This window comes from Leptidea sinapis, chromosome 9 (genome assembly GCF_905404315.1).
Source record: "Leptidea sinapis chromosome 9, ilLepSina1.1, whole genome shotgun sequence".
NCBI classification, from domain to species: Eukaryota; Metazoa; Arthropoda; class Insecta; order Lepidoptera; family Pieridae; genus Leptidea; species Leptidea sinapis.
In genome coordinates, this window is record NC_066273.1 from 1,491,201 (window position 1) to 1,519,045 (window position 27,845).

Genomic DNA, 27,845 nt, shown 5'->3' on the forward strand with positions numbered 1-27,845 from the left:
GCCAGTCATGATTTTTAATAAGTTTTTATTGTATTTAAATATGAAAGTCAACTTATGGTAGGGTGTGAAATCCCTGCAAGTGACTTAATGTACGTGAGTTTTATTTATAATTTCTATATAGTCTAAGATCCGAACCTAAATTGACCTTTACCGAGCTGGTAAAAGAATAAAATTTATTTTATAATAAATTTAGTATGCTAGAATATATATTTAATGGGTTGCTGTTACAAAAAAATCCTGGACAAAATATTTTTAATAATTTAAAAAAAAATCTTTGCGTCCTTTATTATGACACGGTATCCTTATCTCGGACCTCTCTGTCACTCATTTCCCCACGCATTGAAATTAAAATTTTTAAAATTGGAAAATCTCTATTGGGAATGAATTTTTTGCAGACAACCCTATTTTAAGTTACGTTACTTTAAACTACCTATGAACTAGAGAAGCCGTCTCACTGATTGTAGCAATAGGTATGGACAGTTGTCGTCATCTCGTACTTGTAGCAATAACAAGCATTGGAGTGCTAGGTTTTATTTAAAATATGCCTTCATGTTTATAGAGATATTGTTTTAATAAAACACAAGCAAAAGTCAAGGAACAACTTTAAATTGCCGAGTGGAGTGCCTCAAGGTTCTTTACTTGGGCCTTTATTCTGTCTAATCTTTAATGCAGAAATGTCATTTCATGTAAGCATGTCGAACTTCTATTAGCGATACCTGTAACTGATCTTTTTTTTGATTTAGGAACCCGACAGTCAGTGTACGGTGTTCTGGTTGCCGTACAGATTAATTTATGTTTGGATCATAAATTAAAGTAGACTTAAGAACAATTAGTTTATTGAACTTAGTCTAAATGATTATAATGGTAAATGGTCTTGAGCACACGCAAACCGATCGATGCTCGAACGTGAACTGGGGAAAAATGTGGAAACACGGTACGCGCCAGCGTAACCGCTGACACGGCGCAACGTGATGTGCGATGTTCCACTCGTACAGTCAGAGGAGCTATTATTTTATTAAAACTCGATATAATTGCCATTCTATAATAATTAATACCTTCCTTTTAAACGTTTTAAAGTCTATAATTTATCATTGTAAATTAGTTATAAAAAGGCTATTGAATAAGACTTGTTTGTTGCAATAATGGGGGTCTGGAATGAAACTGCATGTTTTACTTTGTAATATTATTACAGAAATGCTTTATTTAATTAATGTCTAAATAGATGGATCATCATATAAATGTTATCTAGTACAACCTAGAGGCGAGGCGCACCATGCGTGCCCTGGGGCACGGCCGCGGCGCCCGCTCGCTCCTGCTCCATCATACAACTTTTACAAATCATTTTGTTTACTTTTTGTACAGCCATATACATTCATTTTATTTTCAATTCAATTACATTACATCTAGACGTAAAAAATGTGAGGTGCCATAGGAAACTACGCTTCCTATATAAATTAATTACAGAGGGAATGAGTGGCCGCTCGGCCGCGTCGACGCTGCACGCACGGCACGATCAGCACGCATCACGCTCGCCACAAACAACTTAACTACATCTTACATAAAAATATACAAAAATATCATTTCATAAAACATAATCGACAAACTATACACGCCGGCGCTCAACTATTCGATAAACCTATGTACGACTGTGGCCGGCAGTTACGTTCAACAAACACAAACGAGAGCTCGACTCCGAGTTAATACGATAAAACAAACGAGCGTCCAGTGGCGACCGTCCGGCCCGAGCGACTCGCCCACACAACACGACGTACGCTACGGTGACGCGCTACGGTGGCGGAGGTCACTCTCCGATCATAAATTACACGAAAATGAGAGACGTTCAAATATTTATACATAGATTCGTACCAACAACAAATAATACTAGAACACTTATTCTCTAAGCTGGGTGCGGCGCGGTGAGGCGACGGCGTCGACGCTGTACAACTATGGTTACAGTAAACAGTAAGAGTAATCGTGTCTTCTGTACATCAGTCTGCCGCTATATGTACAGGCGGCGACCTAATAGTTACAAATGTACAATCCAAATATTCACAAATTTATAATAGGCGGGAATTCCGCGCCGTCGCATCGCCCCCGGGCCCGTCTAATACTAGGGCTGTGCGTCACTAGAGCGCGGCGCTGGGCGGCGGCCCGATGGGGCCCAGCTCGGGCGCCTTCATGAAGAACTTCTCGAGCTTGGCGATGATGTGCTTGCCGTACGTGTACTTGCGCAGCGACCCGATGTGCGGCCGGATCTTGTGCATCAGCACCTTGCGCTGTGTGGGCTCCGCCACGTCGATCATCTTCTGGACCACGTAGTTCGCGTACTGGTCCTTCATCATTACATGGAGAGCACTGTAAACGTATAAAATATATTAACAATCACTTTCAATTGTATAAACACGCACAATTACTACTAACTAATGGCCACAAATACCGTCACAATTAAAAATAAACAAAATATTACATTTGAATTTGGTATTTTTCATTTTTACATAATTGTTCATTGGGTTTTCTTATTTTGGCGCCAATACATTGTACAATATTTTGCGATATTAAAATGGAGTGGGGTGATAAAGACAACCGAATCGCTGTGATTGCATTACACAAAGTAGGTATGAAGCTAAATGCAATTTTTAAGACTGTCCATCCGCTTGGTATTAGTAGTGTAAATGTTTATGTACCGGGCTATTAATAGGTACAATGAAACCTCCTATTTGTAACAGAAAAAGATCTGGCCGTCCACGTCACTACGTGTTCATAATTTAAAGGTGGTCAAAGCACTAAGGGAAAGATTTCTAAGAGAACCTGCCCAAAAGAAAAAGATTTACTATCGAGAAATGAATATAGCAGCAAATTGGGATCACTTTTGAAATACAAGATGGGCACGCGCAAAATTATGATATCAACATTATGGATATCGTGTTGGAGATTCTCGAGGGTGCAGAAAACGAATTTGGGATACAATTCTAAATCCAAGATGGCTGCCGCGCAAAATTATGATTTCAATAATATGGATATCGTATTCGAGGTTCTCGAGAGTGCAGAGAACGAATATGGGATCATTTTTGAAGTGAAACTTCTTTGCCCGCATGAGGGTAAATTTTTTACGGATGAAACTGAAGGACGCTTTTATACAAGAAGATGGCAGGGTGATTGAGTCCGATTAAGATACAGTGTGAAAGGGCGAATGTAGCATGAAGCAGATGGTACCGCTATGTAGTAAAACAACTTCACTACTAGCGTAGTATCATGCAGGTTTAGCGCGCGGCCGCGAGTAAGTAGATCATCTTCCCTACTAGCTTTGTATCGTGCAGGTTTAGCGTGGCCGCGAGTAAGTAGAACATCTAATAATTTCTAAGAATGACAAAAAACAATTGGTTTCAAATTTTGAGATTTTTTAATAAGATTGGTAAGGGAATGTGTTTTGTAAATATTGTGGGTGAAAAGCCGAAACGTAAATATTTCTATTTTATGTGTTGTCCGATGCTTTGGACGTACGATATTTATAGATGAACTTATAAATCACTAATTCTTCAAAAAAATACAGTAACATAATTTTTAGAAAATCTCAGTGCGTACAAAATATGTAAAGTATCAGACAGTATTGTATTCATGTTCGTACAGCGATCTTTCTGAGCAGTGCGTACGGAGTGAGAAAATAAAACAACCCTTAATACCACACATTAATGAGAAAAATATATTGCTCATGCTTATGAGAAAAATTTATGAATTTTAGACGATTCATTTTAATTTTTTTCTGAGCTTATTTATTACATATTCATTCATTTATTTCCGATGTTTTTGAAAATATTATATCTGCTTTCCTTACGTATTTTTTAAGAGACAAAATTATGTCAGTAGTAGCAGAAAAATTAACCTGAATGAAGCCCCATTTCGTCAATTTTGTGTGAAGAGGTAACGGATAATCGTTTTTACGATATTAAATATCAAAATTTCGAAGCAAAAATTTCCCGCTAATTGGAGATAAAGAAGTAATCTATTTGTGGCAATTTTTAGTTTTGATTAGATTTTGGTTTCAATTTTTAGTTAGATTTAGTTTCATTTCATCACAAACTCTACCGAAAAATATCTTATAAAACGCGTCCTTAAGAATCAATTTTCATATAAGGCGCCCGGTACGAGAAAAATATGGAGAGTAAAACCTACTCATTAAATGGGATAGTAACGTTTTTGATCATTTCTCGCGCACCTTTTACTTTTCAGTTGGCGTGACAGTTTGGACGCACGGTCCCTATATTACTTGTAGTGATACGGATAGCAAACATTATTTTTCTTTTCTTGTATTTTGAAACTTTATTATATTATTGAAATTGATTTATTATTATTTCATAAAGTTAAGTGAAAATTCTATAAATTATGGAAGATATTGGAGTTAATAATAATGCCGGAAAATCTGATAAGCACGTGGGTACTAAGTAAGTTACATTTCATACATTAATGTGACATGTATTGTATATATAAACATGTGTGCTTTGTATTTATTATAATATATTAAATTATCAATATATTTCATATAAATTTATATGAGCTATGCACATAATTAATATGGAGAGAATATAATATATCGCATTTCACGCCAAATAGACAATTTTTAACCTAACCTATTATTATATTTTTTTAATATCCATAATTTATTTTAATTAATACGTTTTTATTAGCTTCTGCTGTATGTGTGTTTGTATCCGACTCCATTGGACTTGATTTTGTTTAGTACCTGTTCAAAGACAATCGTTCTTGAGGAGTAAACTCTAGTTGTGTGTTGGAGTTGACACACACACTTTATTTTTAAAGGTGGTAAAATCGAAACAACTCTTGAAGTGGTACAAAAAGGAAGGTCACAGAAAATTTTTGTTTACGGATGAGAAAATTTTTACAATTGAGCAACATTTTAACAAAACAAAGTGACTGTATTTATGCTCTGCTAAGCTTTAAGAAAGTTTCCCAATTAGTCGACAGAGTGCAATGTGGGCACTATCCGACTTCAGTGATGTTTTGGTGGGGTATTAGCTATGGAGTAGTGGCTGAGCCATACTTTTGTGGAAAAGGTATCAAAACTCGGCACAAGTGTATCAAGATACTATTCTTGAGAAGGTAGTGAGGCCCCTTAACAACACCAACAATGTTCAATAATCAAGAATGGTCCTTCCAGCAAGACTCGGTGCCGGGTCATAAAGCTACTATGTCTATGCAGTCTTAGTGGAAAACGAACGTTTTGGATTTCAACAGAGCTGAAAGACGGGCCGTCGTCGAGACCCGATCATAATCCGCTGGATTATGATTTATGGTCAGTTTTAGAGTTCGGCTTGCTCTCAACTATTATTGTTTTATCTATTCTGGCAGGCCGTACTTGTCGTTGAAGCCGCACAGCTCGTCGATGAGCAGCGCGCGCTCCGTGCGCGTGGCGTGCGACACGCACTTCTCCACCACGTTGGACGCGAACTTGTGCTGCGACAGCTGCAGCACCTTGCCGCGCACGCCGGCCACGAGGCGCGCGCGGTGCTCGGGCGCGCCGTGCTCCAGCACGTGCTGCACCACGTAGTTGCCGTACTGGTCCTGGATGAGCTGCTCCGTGTGCGCGTGCAGCTCGCCCAGCACGGGCGCCGTCTGCTCGGCCGTGCAGTGCTCCAGGATGCGCTGGATCACGCGGCAGCCGTACGGGTGCGTCGACAGCGCGTACACTTGGCCCGCGAACGCGTTGATGATGAACTGCAGCGCGTTGGGCTCCACACACTCTATGCACTTTTGTACCTGGAATCACAATTAACAATTTCTCTTGAATTTGCACGCAGATGAACTCTCAAATGACCAGGTCCGGGAGGCAAGAAGCTATAAGAACCGCCCTAAGCAGCTATGGGTTGACGAAATTAAAAAAATGCTGGATTTTACTTCACAATGAAAGCAAAAACAAGAAAAATCTGGGATCTGTTGGAGACCTGTCCAAGCCAGGAGCCTCAATATTGTAATTTGTTTTACAATGTTATTATATTGTAAGTATATAATTTAGCTTTAAATGTAAACAACATAACAGGTTACATACAATAAACAGGCTTTATTATTATTACTTTGTTCATAAAACAACAATGGTAATGGCTGTTTAAATTATAATTAATTATATTTAACTGTTAAAAAATTCAAAGTTTGTGCTAAACATATATTATAGGTATAATAATTTTATAGTCAAATTATTTTAACAATTATTCATGTTATGTTGATATCTCCTCAGATGGTTTTTCCTGTCTCTATTGACTAATTATATAGTTATACTACTCTCTGTAAGTCAGTACTATACGCTAAAAATATATGATAAGTTAACAGACATGACATAAAACTAAATTAACAATATGACATATTAATTTGACATTAATATTACTTATTAGTATTTTATATGAATTTGGTATTGCTTAGAAGTTTTTTACCTAAAATTAGACCGATTTTAAAACTGACCAAATTCAAATGCACTTAAGATTATTATTACTTTTGTAACTTCTTTTATATGTATTCAATTGTACAGTGAAAATAGATGTATTCGTCATTGTTTAAGGGTTTTACATTTTCATAGCCAAAAACTGCCTTTGTATCTTTCTTATCACTTTTTTTAAGCATCATTAGTTAAATTCTTTTAATCTCAGTTTTTCCTGACAAAATGAATTGATAAAATATTTTAGACTTAAGACGAAGTATGACCGGCGGTACGTTTCCAAATATGTTCAGTACTCACCACATGGTTCCCGTTCTGGTCCTTGACACACTTGAGCACGTGTCCGTCCAGCTCGCGCACCACCTCCTGCTGCTGCTCGGGCGGGATGGACTCCAGCGCCTTCTGGATCACGCGGCACCCGTACATCTGCAGCGCCAGCGCCAGCACGTGCCCGCGCACCTGCACAACCGACAGACAGACACATTACACGTGCTCTCATCACCCACGGCTACCAAACAATCAGATACTGCCAACAACGTATGGAGAGTGAAAAATGTTTCAAATTTTACTCTTTATAATGCGAGAAATAAAAGGCTTTTGTATTTATTATTGAGTGTACGCCAGCTCCTGAATTGACTTTATTAACCGGCACGTTTAATAGTTATTACATTAATAACTAATAGGAGCAGCTTAGGATCGATCGTCATGGCAATCTTTGAGGGAGGCCTTTGTCCAGCAGTGGACGTCTTCCGGCTAAAATAATAATGATGACACTAAACATGTGTACTAAATGCTGTATACTTACTGTCAGGTTAAGCGACGCCAACTATGCTATTTTTACTGTTTACAGGGAAAGTGTATTTAAAATATGTGGACCCTACTGAATTTTTGTGGACTCAATTGTTAGTTTCATTACTTAAAAAGAATTACAGTATGTGAAAATGTGTACCTTCAAAAGGGTTTAAACCTTTTTTTTCTGTAATTGCCATTTGTATTTATTTTAAAAAATATAATATTTTTACAAGGACGAACATAATAAGTACATCAAGTGTCAACGAGCTTCCGTTTTTATTACAAAATTGCCAGTGTACCTAAAGTATCCAAGAACAATGTAACAATAACGTGAAATAATTGTCATGACAACATAGAATGAAGTACATAATATTAGATAATGCACTCTACACGTGGAGAGAGTTTGATTGTTACTGCTTATTGAATTTTGCAACACACAAACGTTAACAAATCATAATTATGAAAATGACCAAAGTATTTTATTATTCATTATTGTTATTCTTATTGATGAAAGTATACTTAATGACTAACAAATGCTTATGGTAGCTAGGTAATTTTAATAATTGTAATCATGTTTATTAAATTAACTAAAATTCTTTTGTTGATATAAAAAATAAAGGTTTAGATAGTACTTCAGTAATCATAAACTTGTCGCAGTAAAAACAAATATTAAATATATACAACTACTGTACATTGGTTAACAAATCAAAATTCTTATAAAATAATATTCGTAGGTGATATTATCATTACTTGTAAAGCGATAGACAACTTGTAATCAATCAAGTCATTAGTTCTTCAAATGATATTAATGGATGTATATTTATAATTCAATTATCAAATTGCTCACCTTCTGTGCTAACGTCGTCTTCTGTTCTTGCGTTCCAAATTCAAAGAATTTCTGTATCACATAGTTTCCAAACACGTCGGTCATCAGACTGTAGGCGGCCCCTATTATCTCATTGAACACCATTTGTTTCTCCTGGACCGTCGCTCTCTCCAACTTCTGCTGTATAAACCTGCAACAAAAAAAAGGAGGACCGCCTACAGATACATGTTATTATTTGATCGTGCGATCACTACATTTGGAAATGTATTTTTTTTAATGTGAAAAATTTGTTTTAATAGTTGTTTATTGTTTGTTGTCAATAGTAAACTTGTGAAGCGTACTGAGTGCCAACGCATCGCCCTTGCGTAAACCGCCACACACGTGTCTACTGTGCTGTAAATCTTCTGTTAAGATATCTTAAGACATATCTATGTAAATAATACGCTGTATCTGTCAGAAAAAATGAAGATGTGCAAAAACCATTACATCCGTGAGAATGCGTTGGTTTCAGCATTGGTCGAGAATTAATAATAGTAAAATTAAACACACGGGGTGCTGTCCGCGTGGTTTCTAGAGAGCAGCAAAATACTTTGCCTGCATGTAGCGTGATATGTGCTTGTTTATTTGTATTTGTTTTACCGGACAAACATACCGAAAAAAATTCTATTTAAATATTTTTGGGGCTTCGGGTATTGCTTATAGAAAACACAGCAAATATTGTTTAAAAACATGAAATGTACAGTTTTCAGTTCGTTACGCACCTAGAGCCGTGCTGGTCCTGTGAGAACTCCACGATGTGGTTGGCCAGCTCCCGCAGCTGCAGGTTGGGGATGCGGTTGTTGCGGAAGTCCTCCAACAGCCGCGAGCGCCCCGCGGCCGGCTTCTCACCCACCAGCGCGCTCACGCCCACGGCGCCGCTCACCAGCTCTGACACGTCTTAACGGTTATTGTCAGTTACGTGACTGAATTATACAACTTGTATAATAGTGTTGTTAACATAGAATGTGTCAAATATAAATTGCGATTATCTGTATTTATATGGCGAAGTGTTTATTAAGTAAGAAGAGTTAAGTTAAGAAGCAAAGACGTTTCTAAAACATTTAGCTCAGTTCCTAAAGAATAAGTAACCACACATTAGAGATGGAGTTTTCTTTCGTTGGCCTGGAATGTCTTTATATATAACATTTACAAAATAACAAAAATAATAAAAAATAAAAACTCGTGAACATCAAGATATTGCCGCGCAATTCACTCATTATGAAATTTATGTTGAATGAAAGAGATTGATTGTGTGCAACACGCATGTCATCGCCTTCAAAACGCGGTTTACTGTGTGATAACAGCTATTAAGGTTTGGCGTGATGATTTTAACAACTTTTATTACCAGTCCAGACAGACAAGGATGCAGGTTATTTCTAAGATAATAAATCATTATAAAGCACTAAAAGTAAAAATCATGCAAGTGTGAGTATTATTATTCAAAGCAAATATCAACGAATTCATCGACTTCTTTGTGTTCACATATCAAAGGACTTGTCTTATTGGCGAAAGACACTAATGAGTTATATAACAAATCACGAATCCTGCAAATCCTGGTAATAAAAAGGGCTGTCCCATTTTCAAAATGATTGCTTTGCCATCGGAAAATTCATATGTTCAAAATTCCAAATTAATCCGTTTTGAAGTGTTTGAAAATTACATTCAGAGTCCTTTACTTACAAACAAACAAACATACATACGCACCAAGTTAGTTTAAGTGGGACAGGCTATTTAAATTACTGTAATGTCGTCGGTCCTTGATAAGTGTGCAAACTTGCACTTCAATCCGACGTATAAATACACATAAACAGAATCCAAAACAACACAATTTTTACTTTACAGTAAATTTCTAAATGGATACCCGGTATTGGTACTACATAATATTACATTACTTCATTGTAGTTTGTGTAAAACCTTTATACACCTATACACACACTCATCTCTCCAACTAATAAATAGGTAGTTACATAGACTAATAAAGGAGCTTATTATCGCAGACAGACTATAATCATATCAATACCCAAACCTCCAACATCGCATGGCGACCCTGCCAGGATAATATGTACCTACTATTCAAAGTTTTCGGACATCCAACTGGAAAAACATGGAACCCTTATAGGATCATGTGTATGTTCGTGTGGGTGTCCGTTTGTCGCAATATGTCTGTTATTTGAGAGCGGCTACAGTTTTCAGTCTGATTTTACTACACACGCGAATTTGTATGGACAATAGTCTTTATTTACTTTAATCGTCTTTGCTTATATTTAGTAGCTATTTCAAATAATCTAGAATAGAGTCTTATATAGTACCTAATGTAGATTATTACAATTAAACAAATCTAACAAGCAAACCTACATCAATAATCTACATATACAAAATTCTCGTGTTCGTTGCCATACTCCTCCGAAACGGCTTGATCGAAATTTTAAATTTATATTTGGTAGGTCTGAGAATAGGCCGTAATCATTTATGTTATACCACAAAAAAAAAGTGCATAATTTTATTAATTTATAAAGCAATAAGTTTGCCGAGTCAGATAGTATTACTATACATGTGTATATTATTATGTATAATGGAACGGATTTCCCCGATTATCTACAGTAATGTAAACACTTTATATCTCTGAGAAACGGAGTCAATATTAATTATCACCTGTAACGGTTCATAATTAATAATTGTTTAATTGGAATCAATCCATAGTAATTAAAAAAATCTCAGGTGAGTATTGAGATGAATCATGTGTGTTGTGTATGTGTGTTTGTTTGTTTGTATGTGACCAACCTGTGATGCCGGTGACCGCGCCCAGTTTGCTCAGCAGCGACGACGACGAGCCGAACATGCCGCCGTTGGACGTCAGCCCTTGCGCCAGGCTGCTGACGGCTCTGCAACACCCCGACACGTTAATACTTTATACACCTGACTGACGGAACGTATCAGTCCTTAACGCCGCGTTCAAGATGGAATGTCTCATGTGCCTGTAATTACATCAGCCCGAGGCCTCCGTTGCGCTCCTACTAGATACCGGACTAACTCTCAGGACTTTATTTCGGTTCAGTTTTTTATTACGGCAACTATGAGGTGCTTGTGTGCGTGGAATCTTGACACTCAATGGCATGTTTCAAATTTTGTTACTTAAATATACGCTTGTGTTACATTCATTGAGATTAATAAAATACAAAATACTAACTGATTTTATTATTATGTAATCCCTGTGTCTTTCTTATTTTTTGTATTATTATTTTAACGAAGTGTTACTACACAACCCCCGGCATTTTGGTATCAATTATTAGCAAAGTTTAACAGAACATGTGGCACGTCAACGTGACGTACTTTGCGACTACGACTGCCGTATCTAGTTGTTTATCTCTGGACCTCGATAGAACGTGAAGCCCCCTCCCGTTCCCCTTTCACCCCCTCATGCTTGTCCTGTTGCGTCAGTACGGTTTGCAGTTTCATTACCGTTAGGTACAAGTCGTAATATTTTCGTGCTGTCACTGCTTTTGTTTTTGAAGTTTTCATTGTAACGTTTTGACCAATGACGTTCTATACATATGGACATATCATTCGCACTCTGACAGCGGAACGGGAAAAGTGCTTAAAGACAATGTAAGCACACTTCTCCTTAGTCTAGTGTCAATCAACAAGTGTGTGCTATAAAAAGTGCTTAAATAATACATTAACGACTCAGAAAAAAGATGGTGTGACTTATCATCGGTAAGGTTATTTCATTTATATAAGATTGATATGCAGAAGCGAAAGTAATTTAATAAAAACGAATATTTTTTCATTAAATATGGTACAATTATTGACAAGTCCCCAACAACACCCGCTTGTCAGAATGGTACAGATGAAAGGACACAGTCAGAAATGAAAACAATAGAGTCGCTCTCTTTACCGACTTCAAAAAAAGAGGTGGTTCTCAATTTACGTTATTTTACCTCAGAACTTTCGACTGGGTGGGTGAACCGATTTTAAGAATCCTTTTTTATTTGAAAGCTGGTGCTTCCCGTGTGGTCCCTTGATTTCTTCCAGATCTGACAATGGCAACCATAAGAAAACCATAAAAGTCTTAAATTTGTTATAAGTATGTGCGCAACAAATTTCCGAATAACTCAATATCGCGCCAACCGATTTCGATAATTCGTTTTTTAACCGACTTCAAAAAAGGAGGACGTTCTCAATTCGTCGGTACGTTTTTTTTTATGTTTGTTACCTCAAAACTCTGGGTTCTGAAACTTCTTTCTTGCAAACTACGACTGGGTAAACCGATTTTGATAATTCTTTTTTTATTTGAAAGCTGGTGCTTCCCATTGTAATTTGGTCCAGATCTGATGATGCCATCCACGAGGAAACCATAAAAATCTTGAATTTTGCTATACATATCAAAGCGGATGATAAATTTACGATTAACCCAATATCGCGCCATCCGATTCTGATGATTCTTTTTTTATTGGAAAGGATATACTTCAAAGATAGTTTGGTAAGAATTTGGTTAGGTTCTCATTACGGATTTATAATATGAAAGTAATGTTTCATTAAAAACGTAAAAACTGAATACATCTTCATCGGAAGATAGGGTCAGACTGACGAACGTAAAACATATAGGAACGCTCTTTTTCTTCTGGGTTTAAAAAATACTTAACTGCTACTCCACTGATGTCACTGTCGAAATCGGGTTCTAAATTCAAAATACACAGCTTAAACTGAAATAGTGTTTACATTGACCACTAATATTTTAAACAACTGGAGTAGACGCTGAAATGTATAGACATAGCAGTCAAAGTTTATTATGGTGTCATTATTTTGTGGCATGTGCCATATTTCGGCTTTGATTTTGTATGAGGTGCATTGTCTATATATGTATAGAACGTCATTGGTTTTGACTTTTGTTGTTAAATTTCTATAATAATAGTGCAAAAAAAATACTTTTTGTATTTAAACCAGATTCTTTCATTGATTTTTATCATTATAATAATCAGCACCACAACAAAATAGCTTTACATTGATTAATCAATATTATAGAAAAAGTAAATCGTATTAATAATAATATCTTAGTGATGCTTGTTTTACACACCGTAACAAATCGACGATGTGACGTCATCGACGTCTGGTCCAGAGATAATGTAACCGGGTAGGACAAGTGCTTAACTACGAGGAAGTATAACACGAGCCTCCATACAATACATATACATCTTATATATATTACAGTGGGTAACCATCTAAAATTAAAATAATGATCAATAATTACTAATATATATACAGTAATAACGGCCTCAAACAAATAAGACACATTATGTGTGCTTCGTCACATGTCCCGGATGATATATACCCATGAGCATGACAAAGGTATAAACAACGTTAGTCCGACCTAATCCTTGACTTAAGCTATTCTTTATTTACAATAGAACTTAAATATATTAAGTATACAAATATTATATATTCATTATATACAGTTTCAGAAAAGCTCATTAATGAAACATTCCAGTGCGTATTTACTAATCAGGATGGAGCTCTAGGAGCCATATTAAAATCAAATGCAAGCGTATATTTCATTACATCGCCATCAGCAATCGTCTTAATAATATTTTTACAACTGTGCTTCATTATTACATTATGTACAATAATATGATGAATAACTAATCAGTATCATATAACGTTATTTATTTTACATTTTTAATTACACTCAATAAATATTGGGCAAAATAAAAGTATTTGTATCGTGCCACCGAACAAATGAAAGCGACGCAGACGTTTCACTCGCACGTACCGATACACAGAAAAATAGATAATCAGATTTCACAAACTAATTGCCGTTACCAAATTTAAATACCACGTAAATAACTGTCGTACTAGTCGGACAAGATCACGCGACGCGGCGGGCAGTGTACCTGTACTTGGCCGTCTCGGCGCCGGGCGCGGCCGACACGGGCCGCAGCCCCACGGGCCCCAGCGCGGCGGCCAGCGGCGGCGACAGCGGCGACGGCCCCCACTTGCGCGCGTAGTCGTGCGCGGCGCCGCCCAGCTCCAGCGAGTCGCGCCGCGCGCCGCCTGCAACAACGGCGACTCCGCGCTGCTCACTGTGCCGGGGCGCCAGTGCCGCAGCCCGTCTGGCCGCGACACTGCTGATATCTACGTCACTCGACCGATTGATGCTACAAATTCCATCCGGCATCATACAAACTCGCAAAACGTCCTGCAAGTATTTCCTCCGGCTCCACAGCATCGCTACCGATATGTTTCAAATGTCTTAACGTAAACAGAATCATTGACAAGTAACGTCAATATTCTGTGGTCTAACGTCGTTGTTATGAGTGTTATAGCCTCGCCTAAGCTTTGTATCTAAGGTAGTAAAAAAAGCACGTACGTAATGCGAAAAGACCTAACTACTCAACAGAAAAATACTAACTTATATTTATGCTATGGTAAGGTTAATATTTGAGTTCTGAAACATTTACATCCGAATCTAGACGACTCCCCTTGTTAAGAAAAGCCCAACCTAGCCAGTTTCTACCAAATGTCATGGTATAGCAAGACACCACGTAACTGGACCAGCGCAATAAAGAGCCCTGTTTATTTTTTTTTATTATGAAAAAAGGAGAACAAACAAGCGTACAGGTCACCTGATGTTAAGTGATCACCGCCGCCCACATTCTCTTGCAACACCAGAGAAATCACAGGAGCGTTGCCGGCCGTTAAGGAAGGTGTACGCGCTTTTTTTGAAGGTACCCATGTCGTATCGTCCCGGAAACACCACACAATTAAGCTCATTCCACAGCTTTGTAGTACGTGGAATAAAACTCCATGAAAACCGCACTGTGGAGGACCGCCACACGTCCAGATGGTGGGGATGATATCCTAACTTCTGCCGTGTCGTTCGAAGGTGAAACTCAGCGGCCGGAATCAGATGGAACATCACTTCGGAAAACTCCCCGTAATAAGTGCGAGCTGCTCTGCGTTACACGCGGTCAAATGACCAAAGATGACAACAATACTCCATGTGTGCCCGATCCTGCGCTTTGTACAGCGCTGGAATATGGGCCGACTTGAAGTATTGCCGTACTCTGTTTATGACGCCCAGCTTCTTCGAAGCCAATTTGGCTTTGACATCCAATTTAGAATTGGCAATCGCTCGATATTTCTAGACCCAGTAAATAATAATTCCCTTAAAGCCTCGCAGTGATACGACAAATGGTTTTTTTAAAGAGGTAAACGCGAAAACAGAGTTCGCCGAACAATGTTCTGTCTGAACTGTACTTCAGGCCTAGAGCTCTGACACCGCAGGATGGTCGGCGGTGTTATTCGTCAAGAGTCGAGTTGAAAGCGAAAAGAACGCACAGAAGATCGGCTTTCTTTTTTGCAGAATGGGCCAGGGTGTCATTCCTCATGTGCAACGGCGGCAGGGACGGCTGGTTGAAGTTACCCAGAGCAGTTTTCGACAACGACCAGAACTGAGTGCTTCGGTTTCACACGGACGATTTGGCGCTTAAAGAATCTGGAGGCACGGTAATATTTCCTCTTTAGAACTTTTTAGTTCGTCCCGTATCCTTTGAGCCCAGTGCCGCAACGCAGGTTTGATACACCTGTTTTTTGCAGTCAGATACAGCTCTGACTAACGCATCGAACCAATGTGTGCTTGCTATAAAACCTGACCAGGCAATGGACGGACGTTCCGAGAGGAGAGACCTGGTAACTATCGGGATGTGTAGTCAGCAGAAGATCTAATAAGGACGGCATATGGCTATCCACATCCGGGAGCCGCGTTGGCGACTCAACCAATTGGGACAGACCATACGCCAATGCAAAATTATGTACAGATCGCCCTGCGTAGTCTGTGGTACATGATCCAAGCCATTCGGCATTGTGCCCGTTGAAATCACCCAAGACTACGATTTCAGCGGAGGTGATCTGTGCAAGCACGTTATCAAATGCCGCTTGAACGCAGCCCATGAGGTGCTTTCTGCGTTCCCACTATGGGACTTGTAGACACACGCATAGATGTGGACGCGGTCCTCTAAATCCACGCGGAGCCAGAGAGTAGACAGGTCCTCCAAAATTGCCGAGACGGCGACAGCAGATATCCTCCCTAACGTACACACATACCCCATGCATGAGGAAAAGATTTATGCTCAATTTTGTACCCGGGATACGTTAAAAATGACTTATAGCTAGGTCGAGATATCTGCGTCTCCGTAAGGAAACACAAGGCCGGTTGCGCCATCTCAAGGTGGTGTTGGACGGCGTTTAAATTGGAGTGGATTCCCCTGATGTTGCAAGTCCACATCAAGCGTGCAGTGGGGTGGCGTGGTGTTACTGTCTCGTTTGTATTCGGACATGCGCGGTTTTATGCCTTCCCCAGAATACGACGGGCAGCCCGAGCGAGAATGCTGGTGGATAAAATATTTTTAAGCACCGCTGTTATATGCAGTCCTCGACACTAATCTTTGTGAAACATAGCGGCACTAACTAGGCCGCTACTTCACGCCGGTTTTTTGTGCGAGTGTGGTAATTAACCTGGACGAGTCTGGCCCTATTGAGCTGACGTAATAAGACGGCAGCGTGACTGTCCCACTTCTAAAAAGCTTAGTTGCCTCTTACGGTACCCTTGGGCCTGGTAGTCCCCTATTTTTTTTACGCCCCAGGTAAGCACAGGGCAAGTTTATGTGTCAAAGCAACAAATTTCGATAATGACTTGTTCTATTCTACTTTCTGGCATCCAAATGTAATTCATCCAGGACTAAGAATATTACTTCAGCGGAGGGAACTGCGTAAGCAGTTACTTAAAGATTTAAATATTAACTAGAACCGCGCTGTTTTTAGCCTTTACAAAGATCTATATTACTTAATGAGGCCAATGTTCGCTAGATGTAGCAAATACTAGCAATATCTGGAAACATTGCTTGTACTTGTAACACTGAAAGTCAACAAATTTATATGAAAAATTTCCAATCGTTACGGCTGTCAAGTTGACAATGAACACTTTATGTACACCCCCTTAAAACACTATGAACAATAAATATACATATTGCTTACGGTAAAAGGCTAACAAGACCAAATATAATAAACCTAATTGATGAGAAAGTGAACAGGTTCGAAATGATAAGCTACAGACGGAAGAACTGTCAAAGAGCTACTTTTTATATTCACACAAAACTACGTAGAACGGAGTATGTACATTAGAGAGTGGCGCGGGCGCGGGTACCGTACCTGCCTGGTGCTGGTGCTGCGCGGGCTGCGCGGGCGCGGGGTAGGTGCGCGGCGCCAGCACGCCGCCCGGCGACACGAGCCGCAGCGGCGTGCCGTTGCGCGCGCCCATCACCAGCGAGCCGGGGTCGTAGTACGGGATCACGTACTGGCCCTGCCCGTTCACCGGCGGCTCGGCCGGCTGCGGCGTGAGCGGCCGCCGCGGCTGCTGCGCCTGCTGCTGCGTCACCAGCCCGGGGTACACGCCCCACGGCGCCGCCACGCCGTAGTACGGGGGCACGCCCGCGATCAGCGTGCCCACGTACGGCGCGCCCTCCTGCCCGGGGTTGATCACGTACGGCGCCTGCGTGAACGCTTGCTGTGCCGCCAATTGTTGCTGCAGTTGGAATTGTTGCTGTTGCTGTTGTTGCAGCAGCTGGAGCTGAGCCGCCGCCTGCCCGCCCGCCGCCGCCGCTTGTTGGGACCGGAATAATTGCTGCAACAAACGAGAATAGTATCAACCGCTATCGCTATGTAAATAAACTCAATTATAATAAAAGGCCAAGACTTAACCAAGACTGGACGAGATTAAAATCACGGTCTAGTATACTAGCGCGGCCATACCGCCACAATAAGGGCATATATTAACGATTAGTTTTTTATTAATTAGAAAAAGTAATTGCACTCATTACTTTGAAGTATAACATTTAAACAGTAATTGTTTCGAGCAAAACAAAATAAGGCTTGCACACTACTGCTTCACGGAAGAAAAAGGCGTCGCTGTGGAACCCAACTAGCCGGCATCCCAATGAAATTTTCTCGAAGACGAAAGCATAAAACTATTGAATCATATATGTATATATATGTTATTATTAATCGTTTCGTTACTATTTACAATACATTTATATGCTACACTTATAATACCTCTGATCGATGCTTTTCAGTGATTTCTGTGATACTCCGTGACAAACATGGGCAATTATATTATAATACAGTGAAGACTTCGCCTAAATCATTTTCACGGGGATAAAATTTTGTGAAATAATAAACTGCCCGAAGCTATGAATTGAAATTGCCTACTCACTATGGGTAAACAATGAAGCCTCTTCAGTTTTGGAAAAATAATAGTATTATTAGCTGTTGTAAATGTACACCACAAATGATACAAATTATTTCTAAAATTTGTAAATAGTAAAATGAAAAACAGTATAAAGAAGCATCTGTAGATTGTATTAAATCCACCGCAGCCACGCTGCAGGGTATATCGTCGTAAAACGCGCTAATTAATACAATCGTTTAAAAAGTTAATAACCGTTGCTGTCCGACGCATATGCTCTCCACTAAGCTTACCGAGTTATCTTTGTTGAGGTTTTTTCATAAAAAAAGGTACACTCACTGCAGCATCGTGAAATTATTAAAAGCTGAGAAACGATATTAAGTAAACTAGTTCCACACACATAATATTATAATTACTATAGGGTTCTGAGTGAGCCAGGAGGATCACTTGCTCGTTACTTTCACAGCCGTCACCATGTCAAGTCGAAGATTAGTATTTTTTTAGTATATGTGAAACAAAAACTGTATATAAATCAAACCGCATTTTACAATCTACAACAAACTTTTGTGACTTATTTATTAAGGTTCTAAACACACAAGTTCTGGGTGTTATCGAAAGCTACCTTTGGTAACTTCAACCAGCCGTCCTTGCCGCCACACATGGTAACCTGGCCCATACGGCAAAATATAAATCTTCTGCACTCTTCTCCTCCTCCTATCACTCTTTTTCCCTCAAACTCGACTCTTAATGATGATGTAAAGACACCGCCGACCGTCCCGCCTTGTTCGACAAGCTCGATTTTCTTTGGACGTAAAGTCGAGCGGGCCGGATGTCTCTTTGTGCTCACATCGTATGCTCGAGAGTTGACGCCGCTGCTAACGTGTTCATTCCGGCACACATTTCAAAGGGCGTAGTCCCGGACACATGGAAGTCAGCCCTTATCCATCCGATCCAAAATGCAACCCTGCTTTCCGAAATCATGGAAAGCATTTATAACCGCCAGCTCTAGGTATACCTCCTAGATAGAGTCACCAGTTGATCAACGACCGACAGTTAATGCTCGAAACCGAAGCCTGTGAACTCTTGTATCTCCCACAGTATTTCTTCTGCATCTCAATAATAAGTTGGCAGCATGCATCGCTAAGTATGTAGATATTATACAGTACAACACGCGCCATGCAGGCCTCTCTCGTCGAGTTCCGGAAGAAACACGTATCTTCTATCGTATATATCTGCATTACAACATAAGGAACATTGAACTTATATAAATTTTTGTGAGGAAAATGATCATAATAAATTGTCGTTTGCGATAATTACGAGAGTAAGTGGACGAGATCCAGTATACGTGTTTGAAATCGGATCTCTAATTTCGACAAGTTTTATTCTATTATTATAATGTGGTAATATAGTAGTTGCGAGGAAGTCCATCATCCAATGCGGAGTGGAAGCGTTCTAGGCTTATAAATTTATTAACAAACCTCATTAAAAGATTACAAGAGAGTTATATTATTATGTTAATACCACAGACAACACACTACAATATGAAGAAAAAAAATACGTGATAAATAAACACAGAGTGACAATACAAATATAATATATCACCATTGGTCATAACGTAAGTGATGTTGATTATTCAGATATAAAAACAACATAATTTATTTATAGGCTCTCTATTATTTAAAAAAAAGCGTGAGGTTTATTGGGTGACGCTAGCATATATTATAATGTTAATTAATTGAAGCAAAAAAAATATAATTTTTTTATTAATTACGATGTCTACCTAGTCTGACCTTGTGTTCTGTAATCTTGACACGTATCTATTAGAACTATAACTATAGGTGTCTATTAGGAACCTTTGTCTTTAATGCAAGCTTTTAATATGTCTGACCACAAAGCTATGGATTTACGCACTGTTTCCATGGGAAATTTAGTCTCTGCTTCTTCTAGAGATTTCTTAAGTGACTAGATGTCAGCGTGTGCGTGTCACTAGAGCATATCAACTCTTCTAAAGCTGACAATAATTTGTAGTACAAGGGTTAATTCTGGACTAGAGGTCCGGTAGAGCAGGTTATGACCAGGTGCAGTCCAAGGTACATATATAAAAAGGTTAGTCTCTAGATATACTATAGCTTAAGTCTTCACTCCCTTGTGACTCCTTGATAAGACGTACTCCCTAAGCCATGACTGACGCAGGATTATGATGATAACGTTGCATTTTCCCGATCACTTGTGAAGCTCCCCTATGGGGCTATGAGCATATACTTTGTCATTTTGCTTGTTTGTAGATCTCTTCAATTATGTAAATATATTCATCCGTGAAAGGATATGTTAGTACTTTTCACCCACGTATCGAAACAGCAAGGATTTCCATCGAGCCACTCTTTAACTGTAGGAATTGGTTTAGAGCATGTCCTGTATATTGACGATAAGCACAAAGCTTCTTAGATGAGGAATATTTTTTTCCGTATAGGATTTTGGCGCATTCTGGCTTTAACGGCTTTAACAGCCTTTCTGGTTCTAAACAGATTAGAAACTACACTTCGATGTATACGAACATTCACGTCTGATAACCAAGTGTCTTGACAATGACAGACGGCTACATTCCCCACTTTGTAGAAGGCGATCACTATACTTCTTGATTAAAGTGATTAAAAATTCTTTGAAAAAGAAATACATGTATGATATAAATAATGAAGGAAGACCTATAAAAAAATTGAAGATTAATCAATATTTATGGAAAGTATATAATGAAGTTTAGCCGTGGTTGATTAGCGTTTAGTGATTTTTCTCTTTATGTTACTTTTACGAACCCTCCATGAATTCAATTAATTTTTCTTTAAATATAAATGCATTTCCCCCTTACATTCTGAAGAGTTCAAGCCGTTTGCAATTTAAATCACTGTACAATAAGTACGGTGATATGATCAGATAATGACCTATGCTTTTTCCTACTTATACAATTATGTATTAATTGCTGAGGGTTGTTCAGTTTTCCATCTGTATAACATCCAGTTACATCACACCATCTATTATGGCTTGTGACGGAACCTAACATTTAGTAATATAGAAATGTGTCAGTATGTAATGAGTCATCACTACAAGAGATATTGGCAGATGCACCTAGTGTAGTAATGGGAACAAGATGTGAATCAGTGCGTTGAGTATAGTATTAATTGAGAGCGTGATGTCAGCCGGTACTCGACAGTGTACCTGTTGAGCAGACAACGCTTGGCGCGGCTCCAGCTCGCACCGCACCGCACCAGCACCTGCCCGCGTCCGCGCCCACGTGCTCACTTCACTTATCAACAGATACCATTCCACAACTATCGCTCGTAATATTGTCTACCCCGCGATCTGTTTATTCCCGCTCATTTGGCGGCTCTGCTTAGTTTCTACTATTTAATATAGTTTTGTATTCATACTGAAAATTGGCATAATAGCAATCATAAATGAGTAAATCGTAATCGTATTGGTAACTGATTTTTATTGCAATAAGACAAAACAATTAAGTGACAAATCATTACTACGATAACAATTTTGGAGTAATAATGCTTTTCTTCTGTGAGTTTAATATCCGTACGTCAAATGTTTCGAATAGTATTGAAAGTACATACCTATCTTTCTACAGGAAGCAGAACAGACCATAAGTCTCAATTACTGTGGCGTTTATTCAATTTTAATTGAGGGCCCATTAATAGCTCATGCTAATTTTTGAAATGTACACTCTACTTTATTAATTTGCGGGCAGATGGCAAGAGAGCGTCCTCGTAATGTAAATTACAAATCTTGTACATTTCCGAGTGTCGATTTTATATTTCATTAGCTAATTGACACGGGATGAATGTAATCTAGCGTCGTCGACGGGTAAGTCGTAAGCCTCACTCGGCCGAGGTGTCGCGTTTGATCTCGCGGAGTGCGGGCGCCACGTGCCAATTTAATTTATCAGGTTGCGTTGTAATCACTGCGGAGCGGGCACGTGACGTCTTGACCGCAGCGCGATCGTCTCGCATTCAATTAGACGTCCTGTAATCCGGCTGCGACGAGCTTCGATACCAATTACAGGGTTATTAGTGTGGGAAGGCGTGCGCGGCTTTGCTTGCAGGACATTCGATTTACTGCTTTGTAGACGTTTGTTGTGAGCCCCACCCTACATATTGTTCTGACTTCTGAAACAACCTAGAAACGATGTCTTATCTTTGGTTTTAATATTGGATCATTAAATATTCTCTACTACTTTGGATCTCTCAAATTAATCGATATTATTTGTTTTATAATATTTGTGAGTAACACATAATAAATGAAACAACACAAAGAAAAGATACAGAGCAAGTTTTGTGGTCTCTGTAGACGAATGACATTGCAAATAATAAAGCACATTGGGAGAGCGACAATGAATCATGACTAGAGATGTAATTAAGTGTCTGTGGTCGGACATGGAAGGTGCAGGTGGCAGGTGTTAGATGTTAGGCGGGCGGGACACATCTATTATGTAGGAGCCCGATGCCGAGGTCCCGCGAGAACACCACACCACTTCCTAGGCGTCGCGTCGACAAACAAATTACGCGACAAAGCAATCAATTACAACGTAGCCGTGCTCTCGAATGAAACGTAACGTCAACAAGAGCCTTTTAACGGTAGCGCTGGGATGGCGCAGCTACGTGCGGAGGAAGCCCGCGTCGCTGTAAAAGTATTTGTTCGCGAAACGGAATCAAGGAGAAAACATTTTAGATGGCTGAAATGAAATTTGTTGATCGAGTCGAGGACAAAAGCTAATTTGTATCAAATCGATGTTGACGGCAGAGCGGAAGCCAAAACGAGATTAGAGGGATCCGGGCGGCTGGCGGGCCACGGCCGCCTCTAACAAGTTTATGTGGCCCGCAGGCAGCGCACCAACTCTCGTCTCCTATCTTATCAAACGCTAAATACAATCACTTAGGACCACATTATTTTTGAAGAGACGCTATATCATTTCCTGACCTTCTTTGTGGTCGTTTTTATAATACCAAGACAGTATAAATCAATCATTCCTTTATTTCTCACCAGGTCCTAGGGGCTATGTGGAAACACCAATACCTTACTGAAGAGCATACTTATGGCTATCTACAGGCTTCCTATAAATAAGTATTAAACAATTATCTATTAGCTAAGGTGAGTAAAAAATAGTACGCCGATTGGGTAATGTAATTGTGCCCTATTCGCACCTCTTGTTAACTATAAAATTAGAAATCTTGTATATCTTCACGAAAAGGTCGAGGGCGTGTTTCAGGCTGGGCGGAGCGTAGCCACGCCTACGTCGTCCACGCCCTGCCTGAATTAAAACAATCTACAACTTTTATAATATGTAATACCTAACTATTGAATACTTCACAATATCCATGTTTAATTACTAACTAAACATGGTGTATTGGAATGACAGTTACTGTATTATTTTACAACAACGACAACGTGAACTATTCCTAATTCTTAGTTAACCAAATATCGCTAGTAAAATATATAAACAGTAGTAGATACATACTATCGACAGTGATTGATTTAAGTTGACTACACTTTGAATAGTAGTTGCGTTAAAGTGATACAAACACAAGTACAAACTATGAAAATAAGATAAATACTTCTGCGGATCTCTAATTAAATCAAACTTAGTCGAAAACAGCATCCAAAACGATTTAACTGATTCTGAGACAAACGTGCGCACATCAACAAACATACCGACAAAATTAAAAAAAAACATTTTTTGACATTACATACATTTTGTTACACGTATAACATATATATAGTAGTTTTAAGGGTTAATTAATGTATAAGTAGTAGGGATTCGCCGGTTCTGGCTCACAGTAGTAGGGATTCGCCGGTTCTGGCTCCTCGATTCTGGCTCACTTGCTCGTGATGCCTACAAAAAAAAAAAAAAAAGAAGTTTGGTGTCAAACTGGGGGTTTTGATGTATTTCCGAGCGATTGCGCTGATCCGTTTTTCGATATCTCTTATAGTTTCAAAGTTAGCATTTTAAATTAAACAGATCCATAATCATTAATAATCACTGGTCATTTAGCTAATGATTGGTGAGCGACTCAATGTCTAAATTTCCATGAACGTGATACAGGTAATTTACTAATTACCTCTATCACATTCGTTACTACGATTAAAAAGACAGTTTCTGTATTTATTATTTATTTTTAAAACATGATTTAAATAAAGTATATAATAAAACATCATTGCAGATTGTATCATTTTCAAAATATTTGATGAAATCATTCAAACTCTTCTTATTAAACTTAAAGTATAGATACATTATGCAGTACTCGCCACACACTGCGGTATATTCATTCTGTACTCTTGCAGTATTGTAGTTATACATTCTGCAATTCCTTTGTAAAAACATCAGCTGGAATCCCTGAGGTGGACGACCATATGAATCGAAGTATTGTCCAATACCCTGCTCATCAATGTGTATTGCAACCCAGTGAGTGCCTGGCTTATTATCACTATCTAAATTGCTGACAATATAACAGGGCGTTACAACATATATCGGCAATCGGTTTGCCGCATAAACATTATTTTTAATACTGGGATCGATTTTGTTCAAATAATTCTGTATCTCGATTGTATTCATATTAGTTGAGAACAGGGTCTTGTCAGTTGCGAGGATTGAATAGTTATGTGGATCATAATAACATAAGCACTCAATAAATAAGGCTTTAATGTATCTTATTCATGTATTTAAAACTTATATGGTTACAATAAAACAAAATATCATTACAAGCGATTCAAATATAAATCTATGAACATTTGATGAAATTATATTTTCATCAATAATTTTAATTAAAATAATTATAATATAAAAGCTGATTGAAAACGAACTTTGTACCTACATACTTACGTAGTCATTAGTACAATCTGGAAATGTTGACTCCATTAAACTATCAATAATTGAACTTATCATTTAAGTGCCATTATGTTTCACCATAATAAAACAAAATATCATTTTATATACATATTTTTATTATATAAATTTATAAGGTAATCTAGTATTTAATCAACATAAAAAATACACAAGGATACAAACGATTCAAACATTAATTATTATATTCTAACTGCTGTAATCTACAGAAATATTACGATTTTTATCAATTTCAATAACATTATCGAATTCCGCATAAACAATACAGTTAATTGTTTGTGTAAGAGCTGATTCAAAACGAACTTCTAATCTTACACTACCATGTTTTATAAGATTCCAATGACTTGAAGAATTTGCTGATAAATCGGGTGTTAAGTCGAAGGCTAGCAAGCAAAACCCTTTGGCATATTGCTCTCTTGATACTCCATTGCCTTCATTTAGGAAATGTATACCTGTTCCTGAGAATAACGTATGATAGACCGTAGTAAAAATATTATTGTCAAACGATGGCTGTAAGGCTTTTGAAGGTATCTGTTGTCCATCTATGTATAAACAAAATGTATTAATATCATAATTTTCGAAATTGAATGGGTTTTTTGTGAGACTACCATTAAAGGATGCATTATTCACAAAACCGACTATACACCTTTTGGGTATTTGGCCAAGGAATATGTTATCAAGGGTTTTCCCCTGAATGCCTGATGGTATAGTTAAAACTTTGACTTCTGCTCGCGTGATTGGATATTTTGCTGTGGTAGATGATAAAACTTTTTGATGTGCAAGTAGCACAGTTGGGTTGATTCGTGCTCTTCGAATAATAAGAGTTGCATCTGTAATAGACACTTTAAATTTATGGTCAGTTGATGAAGCCATGAGATTGAAATTATCTCTAGAACGAACTAACTTTACGCACATGTCAACGCCATTAATCAAAAATTTTTCTTGGTTGAATAAATCTCCATGTAAATGTCCTATCATTTCTATTTCTTTGCTTTCACTAGCCAATTCTTGTCTTTTAATAAATCCTTTATTTTGTTCATCAGTTGCATCCATTTTTCCAGCTGTATCTTCATACCATAGACCACAAGTGAGATGAGATTCTTTTGCAGCAGGTGCATAATTCAATAGAGTTTCAATATAAGCTCGATATGCATATGTATTATTCGGTGGCGATACAAGTTTTTGATTTAAATATACATCAAGTTGACTGAAAAGTGTATGTAACCAATTATTAACTGGGGCCACAACTGTCGGTACTGTCAGTTTTGTATAATCTTGATTCAAAACTTTAGCTTTTATATGGAGTAAAGTATGGGATAAATCCACATAGTCATCACCTGCCCCAGGTACTTGAAATTCTATTGGTCCATCAACAGCAAGTGATGAAATGGGCTTATAATGAATCCATAGTCCACTTTCAATGCTAGTTTGAGTTGATGGTAATGCAAATAAATCCAATTCGGACTTAATGCATTCACAAGACTGACTATGTAAAAATGACATATTTAATCAGTAAATATATCTTTGATTTGTTTTTGATTCAATTTTAATTTTTTAATAGCTTTCGCTTTCGCAGTCAATGATGGAATGATCGCAGAACGACGTTTTCGTTTTGTTATATACCCAGATCCAAACATGTTGATATTATCTATTTTGGCATCAGCTTTTCGTTTCAAATTTGAGCTGACTTCTTTTAGACGAGTTTTTATTGAATCTTCCATGGGGCGTGCATTAACCATATCTGATAATATACCTACACCGGTACTTAATGCTTCTTTACCAATAGTTCGAACACCACTAGACAGTAGTGGTAAAATAGATCTAAACAGCCCCCCAAGAAAACTTCCGATTCCATGACCTCTTTGATACGGTGCTCCTTTATAAATAACTCCGATACCTGATCCGGCCTGGTGAGTATAATAGTGTTCATATGGACATGAAATATTATCACGTTTGCCGTACATTATAATTTTTGAAAGTGGAGTTTAATGCACACTGTTCCAAATTGGAATGGTATCTTTTGACCGGTGCTTGTTCTTATATCTATTTCAATTGTATCAAATTCTCTACGCATCACAGGTAGGTAATGGGGAGGAGAGAAAACGTGCATTTTGTACGCTCCATATATGTATTTTGAGGGATCCAATGGTATTATTCGTAAAAGGGGTGTCATAACATCTCCAACGATTTGAGGCTCCACTATGTCACAATAAACAAATAATTGAGACGGTAAACCCAAATGCAAATTAGCTGGACACTTTCCAAAATTTTTTTCAACGAGGTTCCTGTTTGGTTCGAACCCTAGTTGAAGACATAATTTAGGTGATAGAGTTACAGATTTTATGGATTCATCCGTTATCGTAGCAACTACAATCCTTGAAACCTCATCGCACTTAAATTTAATTTTTTCTCGAGTGTTATTCAGTGCCATCAAAATATGATTTATGTTATCGTAATTTGTGGCTGGAATATGTGTCTTGTAATAAACATATGACGGTTTACTTTCATTGGGTACTTGCATCAACTTTGTTATATAAATAATGTTTTCATGTTCTTGAACGGTGAACATAGTGCATGGGTACTGAAATTCTACTACTCCAACCCTCCATTC

At 38.3% G+C, this 27,845-nt stretch overlaps 1 protein-coding gene across 1 annotated transcript in view; it reads right to left on the reverse strand.

The window, feature by feature from the left end:
• Positions 1–1,168: 1,168 nt before the first annotated feature.
• The window catches only part of LOC126966072 (maternal protein pumilio), a 51,430-nt gene continuing 24,753 nt past the window's right edge, over positions 1,169–27,845 (reverse strand). Inside the window, exons 2-9 of the mRNA XM_050809948.1 lie at positions 17,304–17,775; positions 13,988–14,333; positions 10,881–10,981; positions 8,822–8,996; positions 8,082–8,250; positions 6,743–6,901; positions 5,372–5,772; positions 1,169–2,355 (exon numbers count right to left, since the gene is read on the reverse strand). Of these exons, the coding sequence (XP_050665905.1) occupies positions 2,127–2,355; positions 5,372–5,772; positions 6,743–6,901; positions 8,082–8,250; positions 8,822–8,996; positions 10,881–10,981; positions 13,988–14,333; positions 17,304–17,775 (2,052 nt within the window). The 3' untranslated portion in view covers positions 1,169–2,126. The remainder of the gene's footprint in view (positions 2,356–5,371; positions 5,773–6,742; positions 6,902–8,081; positions 8,251–8,821; positions 8,997–10,880; positions 10,982–13,987; positions 14,334–17,303; positions 17,776–27,845) is intronic.